Genomic DNA, 21,256 nt, shown 5'->3' with positions numbered 1-21,256 from the left:
AACTCATGAATGGTGAGACCATGACCTAAGCTGAAGTCAGATGCTTAACTGACTGAGCCACTCAGGTGCCCCAAAACAAATAGATATTCTAAATGGTCAGATAAATTAGAAGCATACAGGTTTAATTATTCTCATATAAAGAGTATACTTCTGTTTAAAAGTAGTATAATTAAAGTGTCACATGAGTTTTGCTTTTCTCCCCACAGTTGTTTTGCTTTTGATCCTTCTATGGTTTCCTTCATATTTTACAGCATATTTTAGTCATCGTTTTTTCTGCCATGCCTGTTTAACTTATCCTTATATAGCATTTATTTTCATAGATCCTTCCATCACTCTGTGCCCAGAGGAAGAAATGTTAAACCAAAAATTGGAAGGTGGTGTGGTGTAGGGTAATACATAGAGGGTGAGATGTCAGACAGGTGGACCTGGGATCATATAGTAGGTCTTCCTCACTGAGGAATCACATCTATAACATGTGAATGATAAATAGTGAGGGTTAATGTACCTAACGGATGTTGACTAAATCGTGCCTATTCTATTATTTTTGTCACTACCATTCCTAGAGTAAAACCCAAAGGAAATTGCACGTAAACACACTGGTGACCTGATTCATTGGGAACCATTTGCTTCTGGTAAAATGATGATGTTTGCAATGGAGCACCTGTTGCCCTCTGGAAAATATACTATAGAGCGATAGATAAAAACAGAAAGCCTGAGGCTGGCCTTCTTAAGTTCTACTGCCACCTGTAATCAGAGGCTTGATTTTACGAATTCAGTAGATAAACAAACAAATATACAAAGAAAAAAAATACTGCAGAACTAAAAGACTTCTGTTGCACAAGAAAAGCTTGGGTTTAAAACAAATCATTAACTATTTTTCAGTGTATTTCTTCATTATTTAGGGAGTCCATACCTCCAGGAAAGGAAAGCAAAGATTGCCAGTCAGGAAATAACTTGGAAGCAAGAAAGTCTTTCATCAAGTAAAAAGTTCCCATAACCCCCTTATTTTAAGATTTCATAAAATGTCATAATTCAGATTAAACAAATATGATAATAATGTGTCATTAGGGGTGCCTGGGTGGCTCAGTCGCTTGAGTGTCCAACTTCGGCTCAGGTCATGATCTCACAGCTCGTGAGTTCGAGCCCCACGTCAGGCTCTGTGCTGACAGCTCAGAGCCTGGAGCCTGCTTCAGATTCTGTGTCTCCCTCTCTCTCTGCACCCAACTGACTCTCATTCTGTCTGGATCTCTCTCAAAGCTAAATAAACGTTTAAAAAAATTAAAAAAAAAAAAAGAATAATGTGTCGTTATATTGAAAAGTTTTTCTCTCTAATTTTCTCTTGTCTTCTGGCAGAAAAAAAAAAAATACATCTCTCTCCTGCAAAAAAAAAGCCTGGCAAAAGATTTGTGAACTTTGTTCAGCGTTGCTATAGCGTGCTGTTTGAAATTCACAGGCTTGAACAAATGAATAAATATTCATCACCTCTGCTTTCTTCTTTTTTCTAGGTGCCGCCCATACTCCTTGATAAGCAGTTCTCTGAATTCACTCCAGACATTACACCAATCATTTTGGCAGCCCATACAAATAATTATGAGATAATAAAGCTTTTAGTTCAGAAAGGAGTTTCGGTGCCCAGACCCCACGAGGTCCGCTGTAACTGTGTCGAATGCGTCTCCAGTTCAGATGTGGATAGCCTCCGCCATTCACGCTCAAGACTCAACATCTACAAGGCCTTGGCCAGCCCCTCTCTCATCGCACTGTCAAGTGAAGACCCTTTCCTCACAGCCTTTCAGTTAAGTTGGGAGCTTCAGGAACTGAGTAAGGTGGAGAACGAATTCAAGTCAGAGTATGAAGAGCTGTCCCGACAGTGCAAACAGTTCGCTAAGGACCTACTGGATCAGACAAGGAGCTCCAGAGAACTGGAAATCATTCTTAATTACAGAGATGACAGTAGTCTCATAGAAGAACAAAGCGGAAATGATCTCGCAAGACTAAAATTGGCTATAAAGTACCGGCAAAAAGAGGTGAGTGTTGGCCAGACTTTTTTATCAAAACGCCATAGGACGTAATAACGGTGAAGTAAACAGGTACTCTAAAATTAAGTTTGGGTTTTCGAGCACTTTCTACTTAACCGTAAGTGGATGATATTTGTTGTTCACCAGATTAGTAATTATAAAACACATGGAAGAATGGCAAGAAATGGCTTAATAACTGGTGATGGTATTTGGCGTTATGTGTTAAAATGTACACATTTACTGTGGTATAATGGGCAAACTAATGAATTTTATACTCCTCTCACTAAAAGTTCTGGTTCTGCCATTTGTAAGTCTTGTTACTTTAGAGGGTCTTGTTATTTTTCAGATCTCTTTGAGATTGGATTTTCTCATCTGCTTAATGGACTTAACATTTATAATATTTATCTATATTTATTTATATATACCAAATATTTTCCTCAAAGATTTGTAGGAAGTATAAAACGTGGGGATGCGTGTGAAGGCTCTTAGTAAGTTATAAGTATTTAGCAAATTATAAGTACATTATTTATATTAATAAAATACATGATTAGAAGTTATTAAGAAAAGAAAAGCCCTTAGTTCAACAGCAGATGAAAGTACTAAGACTTCTCTTACATCTGGCTTATTTCCTTTATTTGTCAGGAATAAGAGGTTAAAGAAGTTAACAGCAAAAGAGTTATAAATTTCTCATGAAATTTCCATGGAGTGAATATTAAGTAAAGAAACCCCAGATCTATTCTATTCATCACGCAGCATAATTGTTTTTGTTTCTATCACTGAATTAAATGAGTTCTCAAAAAAACTATTTACTTCTGTCTTCAGAAAATGTTGGTTCTCTGTTCATGCTTGAATTATAGTAATTATCTATTCTAGAAAAATAGTTGGAGAAAACTATATAATGCAAGATGAAAAAGAAAAAGAGGCTTCTGAATAAAAAACGTATTCAATTTCTTTTGAAGTTAGCCCTGATTATCTCACATTAGCCTTGGCTGTTTTATCTACTGCTACTTACTAAATATTTAAGGTTCAAGATACCTGAATTTGCTTCCTCGAGTTTTTCCTGTAGTTCTTTGGCCTGTTGTCATGGGAGCCAGAAACTAATTAAAATGATCTTTTCCCCTATCAATGAAGGAAGTAGCTTCTTTTGTGTGCAGTCCCTCTGATTCCAAAATCACACACGCTAGTTTGAGACATGCCAACAGTATCAGCTAATTTTTTTTTTTTCGGTTCTTGTGTTTAGGACTCAGAGACTTGATATCTTAAAGGAACTAGAATAGATTTAATATACAACTATAAGAAACTGATGAAAAACTTCCCCTGATTAAAGATTTTGAGGTACTAAATACGATACCTGAAAGTAACAACATGTATTAGAACCCATGGTGAGTGGAATAAAATTCCCAGGATGTGAAATCCATGAAATGAAAGAAAGAACACAGTAGCAGCTGGCTGCTTGTTTTTGTTTCTACCCAAAACCTGTTGTGTTTTTGTTCCCTCTGCAGTTAGTGAACCAACTTACCTTTGTTTTATGCCTTCACTGATTTGGTCCTGATATCATAACTTATTTAACTTTGTCTTTAGCCACAATGACTTTTGTGAAAGCACTGGAACAAAATACTCATAGAGTCTTTTACCAGACCCTCATAATTAAATACTACATGACATTTCATCAAATGAAGCTAAGCTGCCCAATTCCTGTCAAAAAGCTGTCTAAGACAAAAAATTTTAATCTGAATTTCTAACATATTAACATCTGAGTATATTTTTACTCACAAATCATTTTTATGCATTCTGTTCATTCATTCATTCATTCGGTCATTAACTCTTTGAACATATTTTTTAACGTTTCTTTATTTTGAGAGAAAGAGCATTCACATGCATATGCATGAGCCAGGGAGGGGCAGAGAGAGAGGGAGAGAGAGAATCCCAAGCAGGCTTTATGCTATAAGCACAGAGCCTGAAGCGGGGCCAATCTCATGAACCAGATCATGACCTGTGACCTTAAGAGCCAAAATTAAGAGTTGGACGCTTAATGGACTGAGACACCCAGGTGCCGCTGGATTTTTAAGGAACACACGGCAGGCAATGCTCAGGGCACTTGGGACTCCATTGGGGTGTGGTTGTGCCCTAGAGCTTATAGCCTATTACAGGGAGACAATAAAATGTTCAATATATACTGTTCTCAGTTTTGTTTCTGCACCACTAAAAATGTTCATTCCTAGTAAACATGTTTGTTGTTTTTTTGCCTAGGCTCTTTTGTATATTTCAGAAATACACAACACATGCTTAACTTCAAAGCCTATTAAACAAAAAGTGACAAATTAAGTCCTTAGAGATGTCAGAAGCAAAGCTATAGAAAGAGTTTGATGATTTCTTAAGACTTCTTTCAAGATGTTTATACCTTTTGCTAATATGAAGTTGTGGAATTGGAGGCTGATCAACCCTAATGATACAACAGGATGAAGGGCGGCTAAAAACTCGTAACATGTGACAAGAAAATAAGAATTAGTAATATCTTTTAAAAGATACATTTTTAAAAGACCGCATTTGCATTTTCTCTTTTCCTCTTTCCAAATTACAATGGAGAAAAAAATTAAAACAAAATTCTTACAGAGTTGTTCTAGACTATCTTTCATTCAGTTTCAAAGAGCACATTTCCCTTGGATTGAACAGTTTTTCCAAAGCAAAGTAACACTGGATGACTAATAGCATTATAAAATCAAGAATAAGGTTTTACTTTCATATAAACTCTTTGAAATCATAGGTTGTATTTTATGAAACATATTCCTTAATTATTCATAAATCATTGACTTCAGAAGATTTGATGTAAGGTGTTCTGTTAAGATCGTGTATCTTAAATGAAACTGTGCTTTGGCATAAGTGTCTTGCCTTGTGTCTTTTCATCACAAGTTTTCCTCGTTTTAGTCTAAAGACATTCGAGGTTTGTCTTTGGTCTGTCTCTTACGATTTTGGAATGCCTTCTTATTAATCTTCACATAGCTAAGTTCTATTCACTTTTTCAAGCTCATCTCAGGTCCTCCCTCCCACAGGGAGATTCCTTGAAGCAATCCCCCTCCATAGAATCTCTTGGATAAATGCCCTCATTCCACACATTCTATTTTCCATTGCATTTTTACCCTGATCAACCCTGATCATTTCTCTCTTCTCCTCCAGGTGTGAGTGCCAGGAACACATTTATCTTATTTACTAGTCATACTTCAGTTCTGACAGATAGAAGGTGTTCAAAATGAATGCACCTGAATGAAGTTTCAGAATCTCTTAATTCTGGAAGGTTCCCTGCATATTTCTTTGTCTGACTAAATTGCATTGTTACCTAATTACCTAATAACAGCCTTCTTATGAATTCAAATACTGAAACAATTCATGTTGCTGGGACTTGATTGCAGACTTGTTCTGGTATTTCTGTAATATCATCCAAAAAGAAAGGCCTGCGTTAATTGCATATCACGGATATTTTTATAGGCATAGAGAGGATTTTATTGTTTCTATGAATACTGGAGTAATGATGCTATAATTGTATTGACTATATACTAGTAGAATAAACATAATCTAGTGGCCAGCAATTCAAAATCAATATATGTTAAGAACTGGGTTAAGTTGTGTCGGCCAAGAAAAGAGGCAGAACTGAAATAAAATAAAAGGATTGATTTGAGATCTCAGAATTGCAATCTGGGGAGCACAGATTTGAGTAACAACCCAAATTGCATTCTAGGGAACCAGGGAACAAAAGTCAATGGTTTTTAAAGACAGAAAGGAATGCTTGGATAAGTTGTTTGATAGGTGCTGATGGCAGAGAACTAATCTTGACTAAACATAATTGGTTGCTATGGCCATCACTAAGCAAAAGTCCATTATGATAGCAAGTTGCAGATTTCCCCTGCAGAGTCCTTGGAATATTTGCGCTTTGGCCCAGTTCAAAAGTTAACAGTTCTACCCTCGTGAGTACATGCATAAAGCCTACCTCTTTAATGGCCTCCCAGGTCCCTTTTAAAACCTCTTGACCTAAGTGACTCTATTTCATTTCACCTTTTACAGTTGTTAACATGGTTTATTACACTGAAACCTCCAAAACAAACCTATAAAGTATGATTTTTTTTTCCTGTGAGGAATTTGAGTGTTGAATGATGTGCATTGTTAACACTGTTAAATGTTGGGGTCTGGGTGCAAATCCAGGTCTTAACTATGCAAGCCACTCTAACCATCACACACTATTGCCTTCACCTAGACGTCATCCCCATGAACATGGGGTAAATCTGATCAAAGTGGAGGTCCTAGCCTAGTTCAGTTGAGCACATGAGTTTATTTCATGACTCAGCTTCTTCATAATTTAGCCAAGCATTTCAACATTAAGATTTTTTTTAATTTTTGCATTGTGATAAAGCACTTGATTTCTTCAAAGAGGGCAGAAATCCTTTTCCTATCTTCCTTAACCCACTTTTTTTTTCCTTCAAAAAATAATCTCTTTCGTCTCACTCTGAGGAAAAAGCAGGGAAAGTCCCCTTCACTGGGACTAGAAGCCAGAACCCCATTCCAATGTGACTTATCAAAATGAATAGTGTCAAAGGAAGCTGGAAAAAAACAGAGCCAAGCATCCACCTCCTTGGAACAGATTCTCTTCCTGTGTATTAGATAAAGGCGAGCATGATTGAAGACATGTCTTCAACAAGGAACTAGTCTCTTGGTTCCTGGTATGATTTTTGCAGATACAGAATTTATGGCAGTTAAAAATCACTTGTATGTTGTCATTGTTCTTTCCTAATATTTGTAAGATAAGTGCATGTGTGTGGAGAGCTTGTTGCATTCCTTACATATTTTCACAGTAAAGACCTTACCTAGTTTCAGTTGTACATGACTGAACACATTGTGAAGTAACTAGTCCAAATTAAAGAAGCCTAGATGATGAATAATAATAGAAAGCAGTGAAATACATTATTTTGTGTGAAAGCATTACAACTCAATCTTTTTATCACTCTCTCAAATTAAAGTGAAAAAAATAATCTGTACATAGTCAACAGCATATTTTTTTTTCAACTTAATTTTCCTTTTTGTGAAAGTATGAAACAGCTTTGCAACATTAACTTTAAAGTTTGGTACTAATCTGGGTTCTGTCTTATAAATTAACTAATAGAGTTGCTAAAGAGTCAGGAGAAAAATCAACACTTCAACAGTCCTTCTTATCTTTTGTTTATCTTGTTATGGAGCAATGAGAGAAATGTGAAGAGATTCATGTCAATCAGATGCCATCCATAGCACGGTGAACTCAGTTGATTCCAAACATTCCAGAATCAAAGGTCTTTAAAGCCCTCAAGATTTATGATTTTATGTTTCTTGATTTATTCAAAACTGCTTGATGTGGAATCAAGAACCAAACCTACTGTCAGAAAGGAGACCTATGGGGTAGGTTTGGGGACAGGGGAATCACAGAGAATATAGTCCTAACACAACCAGGGGATCCCCTGGGTGGGAGAGAAAGGGATGTGAAGGGGAGGGCATCAAAAGAGGATTGGGCATATAAGAGACTCTTAAATACAGAGAGCAAACTGAGGGTTGATGGGGGTGAGGGAACAAGGCGGGGACGGGGAAAATGGGTGATGGTTATTGAGGAAGGCACTTGTTGGGATGAGCACTGGGATTTGTATGTAAGTGATGAATCACTGGAATCTACTCCCCAAGCCAAGAACACACTGCATACACTGTATGTTAGCCAACTTGACAATAAATTGTATATATATATATATATATATATATATACACACATATATACGTATATATATATGTATATATATATGTATATATACATACACACACACACACACACATATATATGTAAAAGAAGAGATTCATGCAAAAAACAAAAACAAAAATAAAAGAAGGTTGGTCAATGGGAGGAGCAGTTAAATAATAAATGGAGCAGAAACAAAGGAATTTGTATTCTTTTAAAAAATTTTTTTTAATGTTTATTTTTGAGAGACAGAGAGACAGAGTGTGAGCGGGGGAGGGGCAGAGAGAGAGAGAAAGACACAGAATCCGAAGCAGGCTCCAGGCTCTGAGCTGTCAGCACAGAGCTCAACGCAGGGCTCAAACTCACAAGCCGCGAGATCATGACCTGAGCCAAAACGGACACCCAACCGACTGAGCCACCCAGGCGCCCCAGGAAATTTGTATTCTTAAAACTGCCTACAACCCGACTTAACTGTATATCATAAGTTTTGTTTTGTTATTCTATAAACTCTTTAATGGTAAGTTTATAGTGCCAAAAATTTTTTAATTCAAATTTTATTTGAAAAGGAGCAATAAATGTTCAAATTTGGACTAGCTACTGTATGGATTTCATATTAAAAATGAATAAAACATACTACCCATGCCCTCTCTCTACCTGAAATCTACAAGAGAAACTCCCTCTGGAGATCCATAGTCAGATGCCAGTAGTAGTTAAGGAAAAATAGCACTCTAAGTATGTACTTTTTTTTGGAAACTGCCAATCCTCAAGGGTACATCACTGCCCATCACTGACAAGAAAATTACAGAGAAATCAATGACAATGTTGCTCCCTGGCTTTTGTATCAAAACCTTGGGATGGCGCTGGCCAACAATGGCTGTCTCCTACAGCAGATTTGGATGGCTGGCTTGCAGCCATGCAAAGCTTTGCTTTTGCTACAAAGTAGGCAGAGGAGCTGATCACTTATTATTATTATTATTATTATTATTAACAATTGGTTGTTTTTTAATCTTGTGTTTGCCTCCTTTTTCAGTCTGGTTCAAGTTTATGGTGTCTAAAATATAGTTTTCATAACTTCCTTGTGCCTGGTAAATTCCACATCAAAGTATGGATGACTTGGAGGGAAAAACACCTCATCCTATAGAGACACTGTCTCATGGACATCAAATAACTACTGTAGGAGAATGGCAAAGAGAGTAATGCTAGGGAGAAAAATGAGAAGGTACTGCATATGATGCTTTCCTCATAACTGACATTCCCCTACTGAAATAACTTTGAGACTCATTTGTATAAGTAAACTTGAAAATACCTTTGCCACTGTTTGGTTTACTTATTTAACATATACTGATTTATTTGAATTCAATTTGATTTTATTTACCATGTTCCTCTCCTTTTTCTCTCTTCACTGTTTTTGAACTGTTTTGAAAACATTTATGTCCTTCAGATCTCTTTCCAAATACCACTTTCCGTGGGAAGGCTTCCCTTCATCTATTCTCAAGTCAAAATTAATTATTGCTTTCTCTTGTTATGGTAGCTTTATTGTGCATGTTGCTTTGCTTCTTGTTTTCACATTTTATTTCTCCAACTGAACTTGCCTTTAGTTTTACTTCCTCCAGTACAATGCCTACAGCACTAGGAAAGGTGTTTTGTTTCTTGTACTTTGTTTCTGTTTCGTTTTTCAAGATAATGCAAGCCCAGACTTTAGCATACTTCCTGGTATATTTACCCAGGAAAGGGTAGCTATCTATTATTATTAATTATTACTATCACTATCATTGTCACTGTTTTTATCCCCTCATAGGCCCCCAATATGAAAGACCAAACACATACAGGAAAATGCTATGCATCATCCTGTTGTATACTATGCAGCAAAAAGGGTAGGCTTCGTCATTAAACATTTTAATATTTGTAACGAATAGTCATCTAAGCTTCGTGGCTCCCATTACATTGTTATATGTCAAAGATAAGTTTATCCTTCTTACAGTCTATCGGTATAGTCAGTACACTGACCCATTTATATTAAACCATACACTCTCATCAAAAATATATAATGTATAAATTTTATTCCAACCCTTAAGGTTGTCCATATTCTAATGCTTCCATTATAGACTTTCAGAAGTAACTCATATTGTATACGGGTTTGATTTGAATTTGTTCTTCCGGCTTGCGTTTTTCAATATATGTTAGGCATTGGAATCACTATCCTGCTGCACCTCAGAATCAGGAACTGAATCATAGCACTCATTAAAAAAGTGAGGCATACAGTAGGATTTGAATGCATAAGGCTACACTGAGTGCTACAAATAACTATGAGACTTGTGAAAGTGATAAAAAGCAGCATTCCTCCAGCTGAATTCTCTTTCCCACTGTTCTCCTGAGCAAGCTCACTGACCGATTTCTAGGCCTCTGCCTCTCTGTTCTCATGTATATGTTCACACCTGCTGTTGCCAAGCGGAGACAACATGGCTCACAGACTCCCTCCCGTGCCTCAGCCCAGTAGGGACCAAACATTCTTGGACCTGCTTCTGTGTCATGGCTGAAGCAAATGCCTGTTCAGGACTCACCAGCCTGGCTGACAGAACTATGACAGGTCACTAGGCATTTAATTTAACACTAGGTTTTTAGAGCTTGGAATTCAAAGGTTCAAGGGTTTTGTTTCTTTTTTGCAACTCATTTAATGATATGCAACCACTTTCTTCTAATTCGAATCTGAAAATGATTAGGCTTTTCCCACAATTAAATATTAAATTGTATATGTCCAAAACATTGTATAAATTTATCCTTTTAAACTGCATTCATGAGCAAGTGACAGATGAATATCTTATGAAATGTAAAATAGCTAGTCTTAACTTTAAATTAGATATAAAATATAGCTTTTATTTGATCCTGCTTTAAATAAGTACAAAAAGGAAAGGGTTGAGCAATTTATTTTCAAAGAGGTATATTCTTCTATTCACCTGACAAAAATGCAAATATCCTCAGGATTAGCAACACTTTCAATGTAGCTTTCATTTGCCACAGATATAAACTAAAAACATAAATTTAATGATAATAGCTTTGAAAAATCCACTGTGTATCAGACACCTTCTCTCAGTATTCAAATGAATTACTCTTCTGTATGAAACTGGTCCTTCCATCTCCATGATGATTGACAGGCAAGGGTAGCAGTAAGGTCACCTGTTTTCCATTATTGAGATGGGATCTTTTAAATGGAGATCCATTTCTTTTGTTTCTTTTGCACAAAATTCACATTTACATCTCAGGGTTATTTTTCCTGGGTCATTATCACTGCTCATATTTTCTCTGTCTCTAATCACTAAGCAAAACTAAGAGTTACCAGTTTTTGAAATTACCCACTTAACAGCTTATTCCAACCAACATTATTTCCCAGAAAACTACAAAAACCCAGTAGATTGTCTTGGAAATCTATAAAACAGAAACACTGTTCACAAGAAATGTTGATGGCTTTGAGATACAAACTTCTGCTCAAGGTCCCTTATAAATTATGCATCAGAGAGGAAACTTTTTAGCTTATCCTTACCCTTGCTTTGACCATATGAGGAACAGTCACAACTTTTCTAAATAGAGGTTATTTTGTTTGTTTGTTTGTTTGTTTGTTTGAATTCTTGGAATCAGCAATGTACAGTAAAACCCTCTGGGATGCCTGTGCTGTAATTTGGTGATTCATGATTCTGAAGCTGTGTTAAGTTTACAGATTGCTTCTAGGTAGTACAGAACTGGTGAAACAGTCACATAGGATTATTTTCTTGAGCTTTCTGTAACTTTCCGTTTCCTTTTTTCCTTCAGCTTTAGGAGAACACAGTGGCCTGCCCTCTGCAGCCACAGCAAAAAACTAAGGCCTTCTTCCTCCATGGTTTTCTTTTTACCTTCATCTTGACTCAAGCTCCCAGGCTGTCTGCTTCCTGAATGTTTGTAAAAAGGCCTGCTTTCCCTTTGACCACAGGACTCCTTCAGTTTTAAATGGTAGACACTATTGTTTTTCTCCATGGCATTCTCTAAGTTCAGGAACTTTTTCCCGGAGGCTCTGGGACATGCAGCCTGGAAGCTCTTTGGCCACATTCTCCTCTTTACCTGGTGGGCAGCTTGTGGGGGTGGGGGTGGGGCGGAGGGTAGAAATCTTGTTGGCAGTAAACCCACAAGGAAGCTAGCAGAGGAGGGTCAGGGGCCCTGGCCAAGAGATGCTCTTTCTCCCTCCAGGTACCATTAATTCCACAAATGTTTACAGAGTTTCTATTCTGTGCCAAAAACGGAGGTGACAGCAAGCCCTAGGCTAAGTTTAGATTTCTTCTAGAAGTTTCCTAGAATCTGGAATTTTACTCTTACTTAGATAATAAAATAAAGTCCATGTGTATGCATTGCAGTACTTAACCATGCAGCAAATGCTGACCATGAACTAAAACTATCACCGTAGCCAGATCTCACTAACACTTCATATGTTACCTCCTCTTGTAAGAACACTCCTGATGTTTTCTTCATTTCTGCCCCTCCCTCCCTTTCTCCCTTCCTTATTTGGTCATCACTTACTCATTGAAGAGAGCCCTTACTGTTTGCTACTCGCTGGCGATGCTGAAATCAAAGACAAAAGTCTTGCCCTCAAAATAACTACCAGATTATTAGGTAAGGATGGAAGATAAATGAATGGCTGTCTCAGTGTGGGTCACAGAAGCTATGGTGGAGCTGCCTTCCTAAAGCCCTGGAAATTGGTTCCTAACTCCACTGAATGCTTCCTGGAAAAGAAAGTGCCTTAACTGAGTGTCAGTAGAAAAATAGGAGTCACCCAAGCAAAGAAGTCAAAACAAGACATTACAGATCATGTGTGCAGATCATGGAGGCAAGAAAGAGAGCAAAGAGAGTGTCTTCATTGTCCTCTGTCCTCATTGCCACCCCATGGCCTCTCTCCAGCCTTTCCCTCTACCTGGTGTGTGTGGATGGCTTCTTTGTGATGTCTCAGCTCATATTATCACCTCAGTGAAGACTTCCAGAACACCCAATCTAATTACTACCCTCTTCCTCCCCCCACACCCTTAGTTATTTCCTTTCATATCACAATGCTATTACCTTCTTAGCCCTTAACAAAATCTGAAATCATTTTATTCATTTGTGTGTTTAATTATTTTTTTATCTGCCTCCCTCCCCTGTCTACGTATCATCTTTTCTGACCTGATTAGCACTGGAAGCCCAGTGCTTGGAACAGAGGAGTGCTGAGTAAAAGGATCACAAGTCAGGGGTGTGATAGAAGATGAGAGAAAAAAACACAAAGATTAGGTCCCAAAGGCATATGAATTTTATAAAATCCTGTGCTATTTAATTGTGATTTAACTATATAAATCAATATTACCTTTATTATTTTCTCAAACTCTTATTATCCAAAGATGAAGTCATTATCTTTCTCTTTAAGCCTGGTCCTCCTATGTCATCTCTGATAAGTAGGAGGCACTCCCAGTTAGTCATGCTAGAAACCTGAGCCATCCTTGATTATTTTATATCCATCATCTCCAAAGCTTGATGTGGTAGATGAGAGATGGCTGCAAATTGAGGTGCCTTCTAATTACCCTTCTCTCTGCTCAGAGCCTGCCTTGGCTACTTGCCTGACCAACAGAATGCAACAGAAGTGACTTTTTGTAACTCCCAAGGCTCAGTTGTCAGGAGCCTTGCAGCTTCTATGTAAGCTCTGTGGGAAACCTGAGATGCCATGTAAGAAGTCTGTCCTAAGGCCACCACACTGGACAGGCAATGAGTAGTCACATAATTATGCTTACTGATAGTCATAGTGGAGACCAGCCTTCCAACCCTTCACTGCAGTGACAAGAGTTGTAAGAAAAGCCAGCTTTGACCATCCCCCTCTCCGTACCCACATGCACACCCAGCCGTTTTCTAGCTGAGTCCTGCTGAGTAACTTCTGTTTTTACCACGTAGAACAAAAGAATCAACCAACCCAGCCCTGTCCAAATCCCCGGTCCACTGTATGGACTGTATGTTTATGTTCGCTCAAAAAATTCACGTTTTGAAACCTAACCCCAATGTGATGGTATTGGGAGGCGGGGCCTTTGGCAGGTGATTAGGCATGAGAGGGGATCCCTCAGGAATGGGGTTAGTGCCCTTATAAAAGATGCTCCAGAGAACTCCCTCGTCCTCTTTCCACCGTGTGAGAATACAGAAAGAATATGAGGTTCTCACCAGACACCTTATCTGTGGTACATTAGACTTCCCAACCTTCAGAACCATGAGAAATAAATGTTTCTTGTTTAAGCCACCCAGTCTGTGCTACAGAATGACTTGATCATTGGTGAGGAGAAAGGAACAAAGTCTTGTGTGTAATTTTTGTTTTCTGTCCCTTGTGTTTATGGCACTGGTAAATACCATAGGGAAGGACAAAAGAAAGTAAACAGCTCCCTTGAGGTGGAAGGGATATAGTATTAAATAATATTTAGACAAGCCTATCAAAAATACAATTATTTTGTATGATTTTGCTTTTAATTATTTTGACTAAATATTTAACATAACATAAAATAAAATAAAGTACTTTTAACAACATCGATTAATTTCCATCTCTATCTCTTATTCACTTTGACTCATTTCTGTTCCAACAAATGGCTATATATATTATTTACATAGCATTGATCATATGATTACAGCTTAGGTGCCAGGAAGCTGTAATGGCTATTAAAATATAACTGAGATATTATTGTATCGAACCATTTTATTTTTTGTCCTTCCTATGTACTTTCTCATCTTTTTCCATTCCGGTTTTACTTACTATTTTATTGTTCTTCATGGGCCACTGGTTGCTGACACAGTTCTGACTGGGACTCTGGCTCTACAGGCAGAGATTTGAGTTTTGCAGCTTTTTCTGTCAAGGTAAAATGATCAATATCCCAGGACAATGTAAACAGCAGTGGCCTTTGTGATAAGGCCAGTAATCTAGCTTCTATATGGTGACTGTGCAGATTGAGTGTCTTAGAATCTTGGCAAACCATTTTGAAAAGGACGGTGAATGAATAGGCAAGAAAAACGGTTATCTAAGAATATTGGAGAATGAAGAGACCTAAAAGTAATGCAAATAATGTTCCAAACAGTTGAATTTTAAGCAACAACACTTTTTTGCTTACAGTGTAATCAATTTGTGTGAAAACCATTGGCTAAAAATATAAAATATGTAATTAACCCTTTCTTTATAATTCAGAGCTTTGGAATGAACCTCAGTTATCACACTCCATGGTCTAGTTGTAAGCTTAAGGTTTTTTAAACACCGATATTCATAGCTTTTTTAGCCCCTATGAAATGATAAAAGACATCTATCTTTTTCATAGTTTTGAAGTCTTTCTCCTCACCCTTAAGCTTTCAATGATCAGTTCTTGTTAGAGTTAATGCAGCTGCACTTTTATATTTACCTGTCATACTCAATTTGGGATCAATCAATCCCATAACTACTCCAGGTAGAAGTGTGAGAAAATAAAGGCAAACTTATCTGAGAAAAGGCCTGAGGACCCCTTTATAAGTATCATGCAAAAGATTTAATGCCTGAATACTGTGACATTTATCAACTTCTCTGAGACCATTTTTTACTTTCTTAGGTTTCAGATGGATCAAGGTTGCCTAACAAATTACTTGTATTTCAGATGAGTGTGTGTATGTGTGTGTGTATGTGTGTGTGTGTGTGTACAAATAGATAAGATACCATGTTATGGAAATGTTTAATACTTTTGAAAATTAAAGTATAATTAATCTAAATGAGGTGAAGCAATTTCTATAGACTTCATAGGAAATATTAATATTTTAATTAATTTAACCAGGCATTTAATATATTATAAATTATCGACATAGAAACAAATGGGAGAAATGCTGCTTAGCATTTAGAGAATGATTTAATTATAAGAAAACTACAGCAAGAGATTTTTTTTTAACTAACCATATTAACTACACTTCATTACTTGCACTGAACCAAATTACCTAGTTAAGCAGTGAAAGAACATTGATGATGCTTTTTTTTTGCTCTAATACCTCAAGAAATGCTCCACTAAATTTTCATGCAAAATATGTTGAAATTGCTGTGGTTTGAACTGCTTTCACAATAGGCAATCAAAAATTGTTAGAAAGGCCTTCATAAGCAAATAATTTTGAGATACTCAGAGAAAAGTAGTGGAGGGGGGCAGTTGTAGAGAGCAATATTCAGCATATGAGATAATATTTGTGGTATTGGCAGTTCCTGGCTTTCCGAAAGAATTTGAACTTTTTTTTTTTCTCATTCACCTGGTGATAAATTTTCAGTCAGGGAAGTAACAATAATAAATCTGTAAAAACACTAACTCTGGGTGGTATCAGTAAGTTATTTTACTTTTAACATGTTACCTTTATCATGTTATGTCAGTCCCACATTTGTCATCTATAGAAGGTACAGAAGATCCAATGCATCACCCAAATCCTATTACTTTAATATTATTTGGAAGGCAATTTCAATAATGTCTACAGCAATTAGGTGGAATGTTTTTATGGGATGATTTATGCCCCCCTCTTCCAAAATTCATAATGCTGAAGCCCTAACTTCCAGTATCTCAAAATGTGACTCTACTGGGACATATGGCCTTCAAGAGGTAATTAAGTTAAAATGAGGCCAGTAAAGCAGACACTAATCTAATGTGACTGGTGTCCTTATAAGAAGAGGGAATTTGCACATACAGAGAAGGATACCATATGCACACATACAGAGGAAAAGCCAGGCGAGGACAGAGTGAGGAGGTCGCCATCTGTAAGCCAAGAAGAACGGTCATAGAAGAAAACAAATCTGCCCACACCTTGATCTTGGACTTCTAGCCTTCAGAACTGTGATAAAATAAGTTTCTGTGGTTTCAGAAATCCAGCCTATGGTACTTTTTTTTAATGGCAGCACTACCAAACTACTTTGAATGTATTAATAGATATTATACAAATTCCATAGAATATATGTATGTTCATTATAGTGTAAGCATTATTCACAACTTTCTTATATAATTTTGACTGAGACCTTATGAGACTAATGTTATTATTTATTTTAAATATGGTAACACTGAAAGGAAATATATGATAAACATAAGGGAATAGGTTTGAGGGAATGAAGTTCTTGAAAAAATCAACTAACTTAAAAAAATAGTCTTATACCAATGATGCAAGACCCTGAAAACCAGAAAACTCAAATATTAATCTTTAAGACAAAAATCTTATAAGTAAATCAAATAATCAAGGCAAACTCTTAAGAATTATGATGAAAATTGAATTCTAATTATATTCTTGAAAGCAACCTTTTTCCTCAACAAAATATTAGCAAATCAAACCCAATAACCTATCAAAAGAGTTATATAGACTGCAACTGAGCAGGATTTATCCCAGGTATATAAACCTGGTTAAACATTCAAAACCAATTAAGGTAACCCATTATATGTAAAGATGTAAAAAATAAAGTTGCATGATCATTTCAATAGACATGGAAAAAGCATTTGACAAAATCCAACATCAATTCATGATAAAAACTCAGTTAACTAGGAATGGAGAGGATTTTTCTTGACTTCATAACGAATATCTATAAATAACCTGCTGTAACATCATATATAATGCTGAGAAAATTGAAGCTTCTCCACTAAGATCAAGCAAGGATGTCCCTTTTAAGCACTCCTTGTCAACATTATGCTGGAAATTATAGCTAATACAGTAAGACAAGAGAAGAAAATAAATGGTATGCAGATTGGGAAGGAAGAAATAAAACTGTCTTTGCAGATTATATAATTATCTATGCAGAAAATCTGAGAAAAAAATAACCAAAAACAAAACAAAACAAAACAAAAAAACCTCCTGAAACTAATAAACAACAGGATGTCCTTCAGTAGGTAAATGGAAAAGTAAACTGTGGTACATATAACAGACAATTGAATTTATACAGTGATAAAAAGAAATGAACAAGTCATGAAAAAAGACATAGAGGAATCTTAAATGATATAACTAAGTGAAACAAGCCAATCCAAAAAGACTTCATACTATGTAATTCCAACTATATGATATTCTGAAAAAGGCAAAATAAGGGAGACAGTAAAAAGAGCAGTGGTTGCCAAGGCTTAGCGGAGAGAAGGGATGTAAAAGCAGAGCATAGAAGATTTTTAGGGCAGTGACAATACTCTGTGTGATACCATAATGATGGATACATGTCATTATACATTTGTGCAAACCCATAGAATGTACAACACCAAGAGTGAGCTCTAAGATAAACTACAGACTTCTGGTGTTATGATTTGTCAATACGGGCTCATCAGTTGTAACAAATGTGGTGCTCTGGTGGGAAACATTCATAATGGGGGAAACTATGCATGTGGGGGTAGGGAATACATTAAGAAATGTCTGTACCTTCTCCTCATTTTGCTGTGAACCTAAAACTGATCTAAAAAATGAAAGTATTTTTAAAAAGTCAGCCTTTTTAATAAATGCCTTACTAAATAATGCTTCAGACTATAACTTGTGTACCAGTAACGAACAGACTACCCACCTCGTTCTCCACTAACATCTCCTTCCCCAAATCTTGAATCCTTATCTTTTAGTGACAGTTGTTCTTAAAGGAAATACACTTATCTTGTATCCTGTAACTCATAATAAGCTTTGTATACACAAGAGATAGTTTTGGTTTTGTTTTATTCGGCTTCTGTACCTACACAGCTTTTCCCCAACCAAGGATATTTTAACTGGCAACTGGAGAGTCCCTTCTACAGACATAATATGTTGTAATTATTATAATTTGAGAATGTTTTTTTCATTACTGAAATCTTTCTAGATGTTAACAAGTATGGAATAGAGAAGGTTCAAATTTAGGTTATGGAATTTGACATTTTTGTTTACTGTGAGTAGTAATGAAAAAAAAACTAGAATTGCCACCCCCTATATTGTTTCTGTTTTATTATAGTTTCCTCTAAAAGTTCTAATTGATTTCTAAAATACATATGTATACGGGAATATTTTATGAAACAGAAGATTAGTTATTCTTCACTATTTATTCTTTATGCTAATTAATAAAAATGAATTTTACATTTTAAATTTTATATAAGAACACTCATTTATCTTTCTTATGTTTCCTTGTATTTCTGTTGTAGCTTTAAAGCAGAACCAGACCCAGAAATACAGAGAACAAACTGACGATTGCCAGAGGGAAGAGGGATGGGAGATGGGGGATGGGCAAAATGGGTGACAGGGAGTGGGAGATACAGGCTTCCAATTATGGAATGAATAAGTCAGAGGAATAAAAGACACAGGGTAAGGAATATCGCCAATGATACTGTAATAGTGTTGTATGGTGACAGATGGTAACTACACTTGTGGAGAGCATAGCATCATGTATAGAGAAGTTGAATCACTTTGTTGTACCCCTGAAACTAATGTAACATTGTGTGTTCAGCTATACTCAAATAAATAAAGGTGACTGGGTATATAAAGTCTGCTGGCTATTTCAAATTTTCTTCAAAAATTCTTTATTTACATATTTGAGTTCACATAATTATTTTAGGACAAATCTATGAGACATCAGATTTCCATCCAACTCTATGTAACAGGACAGGACCCCAACGACACAGAGCAGAATTCAAATTAAGAGAAAAGCAGGGACTGTTGTTCTTTTGTGTAGTTCCCTTGTCAGGATGAGTTGTAAATTAAATTACAAAGGAAAAAATGAATTTTTGCAGTCCTTAACCTCATCATTTTCACTCTCTTTTCCTTAAATAACTTCTAGTTAGAAGATCGGTCCCTTAAAGGGAGCCTGCTTCTCCTGCTAAAATCCCCTCCGGGGATGCCTGGGTGGTTCAGTCAGTTGGTTAAGCATCGGACTCCTACTTTCATCTCAGGTCATGATCTCAGTGTCATGAGTTTGAGTCCAAGTCGGGCTCTACGCTGATAGCGTGGAACGTGCTTAGGATTGTCTCTCCCCCTCTCTCTGCCCCTCCCCTGCTCACACTTTCTCTCTCTCTCTCTCTCTCTCTCAAAATAAATAAATAAATTTTTAAAAAATCACCTCCAGAGGTCACTCACTCATACAGACACTCACCAGGTCAACCTTCCAAGAATTTAGCCAACAAGTAGTATGTATTGAATGCTTCCTATGCTCCAGGCATTTGCAAATTAATTTTATCTGAAAAAAGTAAAGCTTCAGGTTGAAATTGGGGCCTTTCCAGAAAGTCAGAAAAGACCTTCTCAGGAACATCTGGGCCATTATTCTATCCTCACAACAATGCTACCAGCAACTCAAGCAGTTCTGAAATAATTCTGATTATAGATGTAAAAAATAAAAACAAAGAAGACTATGTTACTCGTACTCAGTAGGTGCTGAGGGTCATGTTAAGCCCTTTACAGACTGGAATTTCTTTAATTGTCACAATAGCCATAGGTGCTGTTATTCTTATCACGCTATTTAAGAGAATGGAAGCTGAGTCTCACGAAGGTGAAGTGTGCCCTTGCCCACGTCAGGGCACTACCCAGCTTCGGAGCCAGGATTCCACACAGGCTGTTACCAACCATTGAACACACTGCCCTGGACTATTGTGGAATGTCGCCATCATCTCAGGATAAGTGACGTTCCTGCCAGAGTGTAGCTTAGGAACTTTCTGTTCTTTTTCATTCTGGTTTTAGTATTAGATGTATTACTGTCAGATTTTTAAGACACAAAGTCACTGGAAGCCCCCCAAAAGAGGTTAATTAGGAAACACACTATTTCATAAAATAAGGCCCAAGACTATTTTCCCAATTATAACATTAATATTCACTAATACAGCCTGAAAGAATTTAAATATAGATTAGTTGCTATTGTACGTTCAAAGTTAACTAAAGTTTGTGTGCCTTTAGCTTGGTTACCTATTGCAATGCTGATATTTTATATAATTTTTTTCATAGTCTACATGAAAAAACTCAGTAAAAATCCCTAAAATCACATGAGCATAGCCAACACTCTATACTATTCTTGTTTAGTTATAGACATGTCGTTTTATATTAAATAAATATACATCAATGGCTGAAATAAATTTATAGCCATTGTAAGCTGTGGAGATCTGTATCTAGACTTAACAAAGAAATATTTCATGTTCATATTATTATAAAAGGGAAGTCATTCCATTTCAGCACTTTAGGTAACAACTGATCTGTGATGCTGAAATGGAATTTCTATAGACCTGTCCTTTGGCAGAATAAACTGTGTGGTTAATAAAACCAGTGACTAATTAGAGCAGATGATTGTCTTATATATACCACCTTACATGTGGTATATAAAATTCTCTAAAACCCATTTGGCATAGGCCATAAAATTGCCTCTTTTCCTAAAGCATTATGATACTTAATTGCAAATTTATACATGAATCTCCTCTCTTGGGAATCCCTTTCTCCATTCCTTTACTAACTTATTCATGCTTATTTAAATGATACCTAGTCTCTATTCCAAAGAAAGAAATGAAGAAAAATGTAAAAAAAAAACTTATAATTATACTTT

The 21,256-nt window shown here is 36.5% G+C and overlaps 1 protein-coding gene across 5 annotated transcripts in view; it reads left to right on the top strand.

Annotated features, from left to right (window-relative positions):
* TRPC4 (transient receptor potential cation channel subfamily C member 4) overlaps positions 1-21,256 on the top strand; it is a 198,358-nt gene that overhangs the window by 89,179 nt on the left and 87,923 nt on the right. For 4 of the 5 annotated variants that reach the window (XM_015070943.3, XM_027064725.2, XM_027064723.2 and 1 more), the window contains exon 3: positions 1,506-2,024. In XM_015070943.3, the coding sequence (XP_014926429.1) occupies positions 1,506-2,024 (519 nt within the window). Of the gene's footprint in view, positions 1-1,505; positions 2,025-21,256 lie in introns of those variants that run through there. The other variant, XM_053214643.1, reaches the window with a different exon arrangement.

The sequence above is a fragment of the Acinonyx jubatus genome, chromosome A1 (assembly GCF_027475565.1).
Source record: "Acinonyx jubatus isolate Ajub_Pintada_27869175 chromosome A1, VMU_Ajub_asm_v1.0, whole genome shotgun sequence".
In the NCBI taxonomy this organism is placed as follows: domain Eukaryota; kingdom Metazoa; phylum Chordata; class Mammalia; order Carnivora; family Felidae; genus Acinonyx; species Acinonyx jubatus.
The sequence above is the reverse complement of the archived record's forward strand: the minus strand, read 5'-3'. Positions and strand labels throughout refer to the sequence as shown.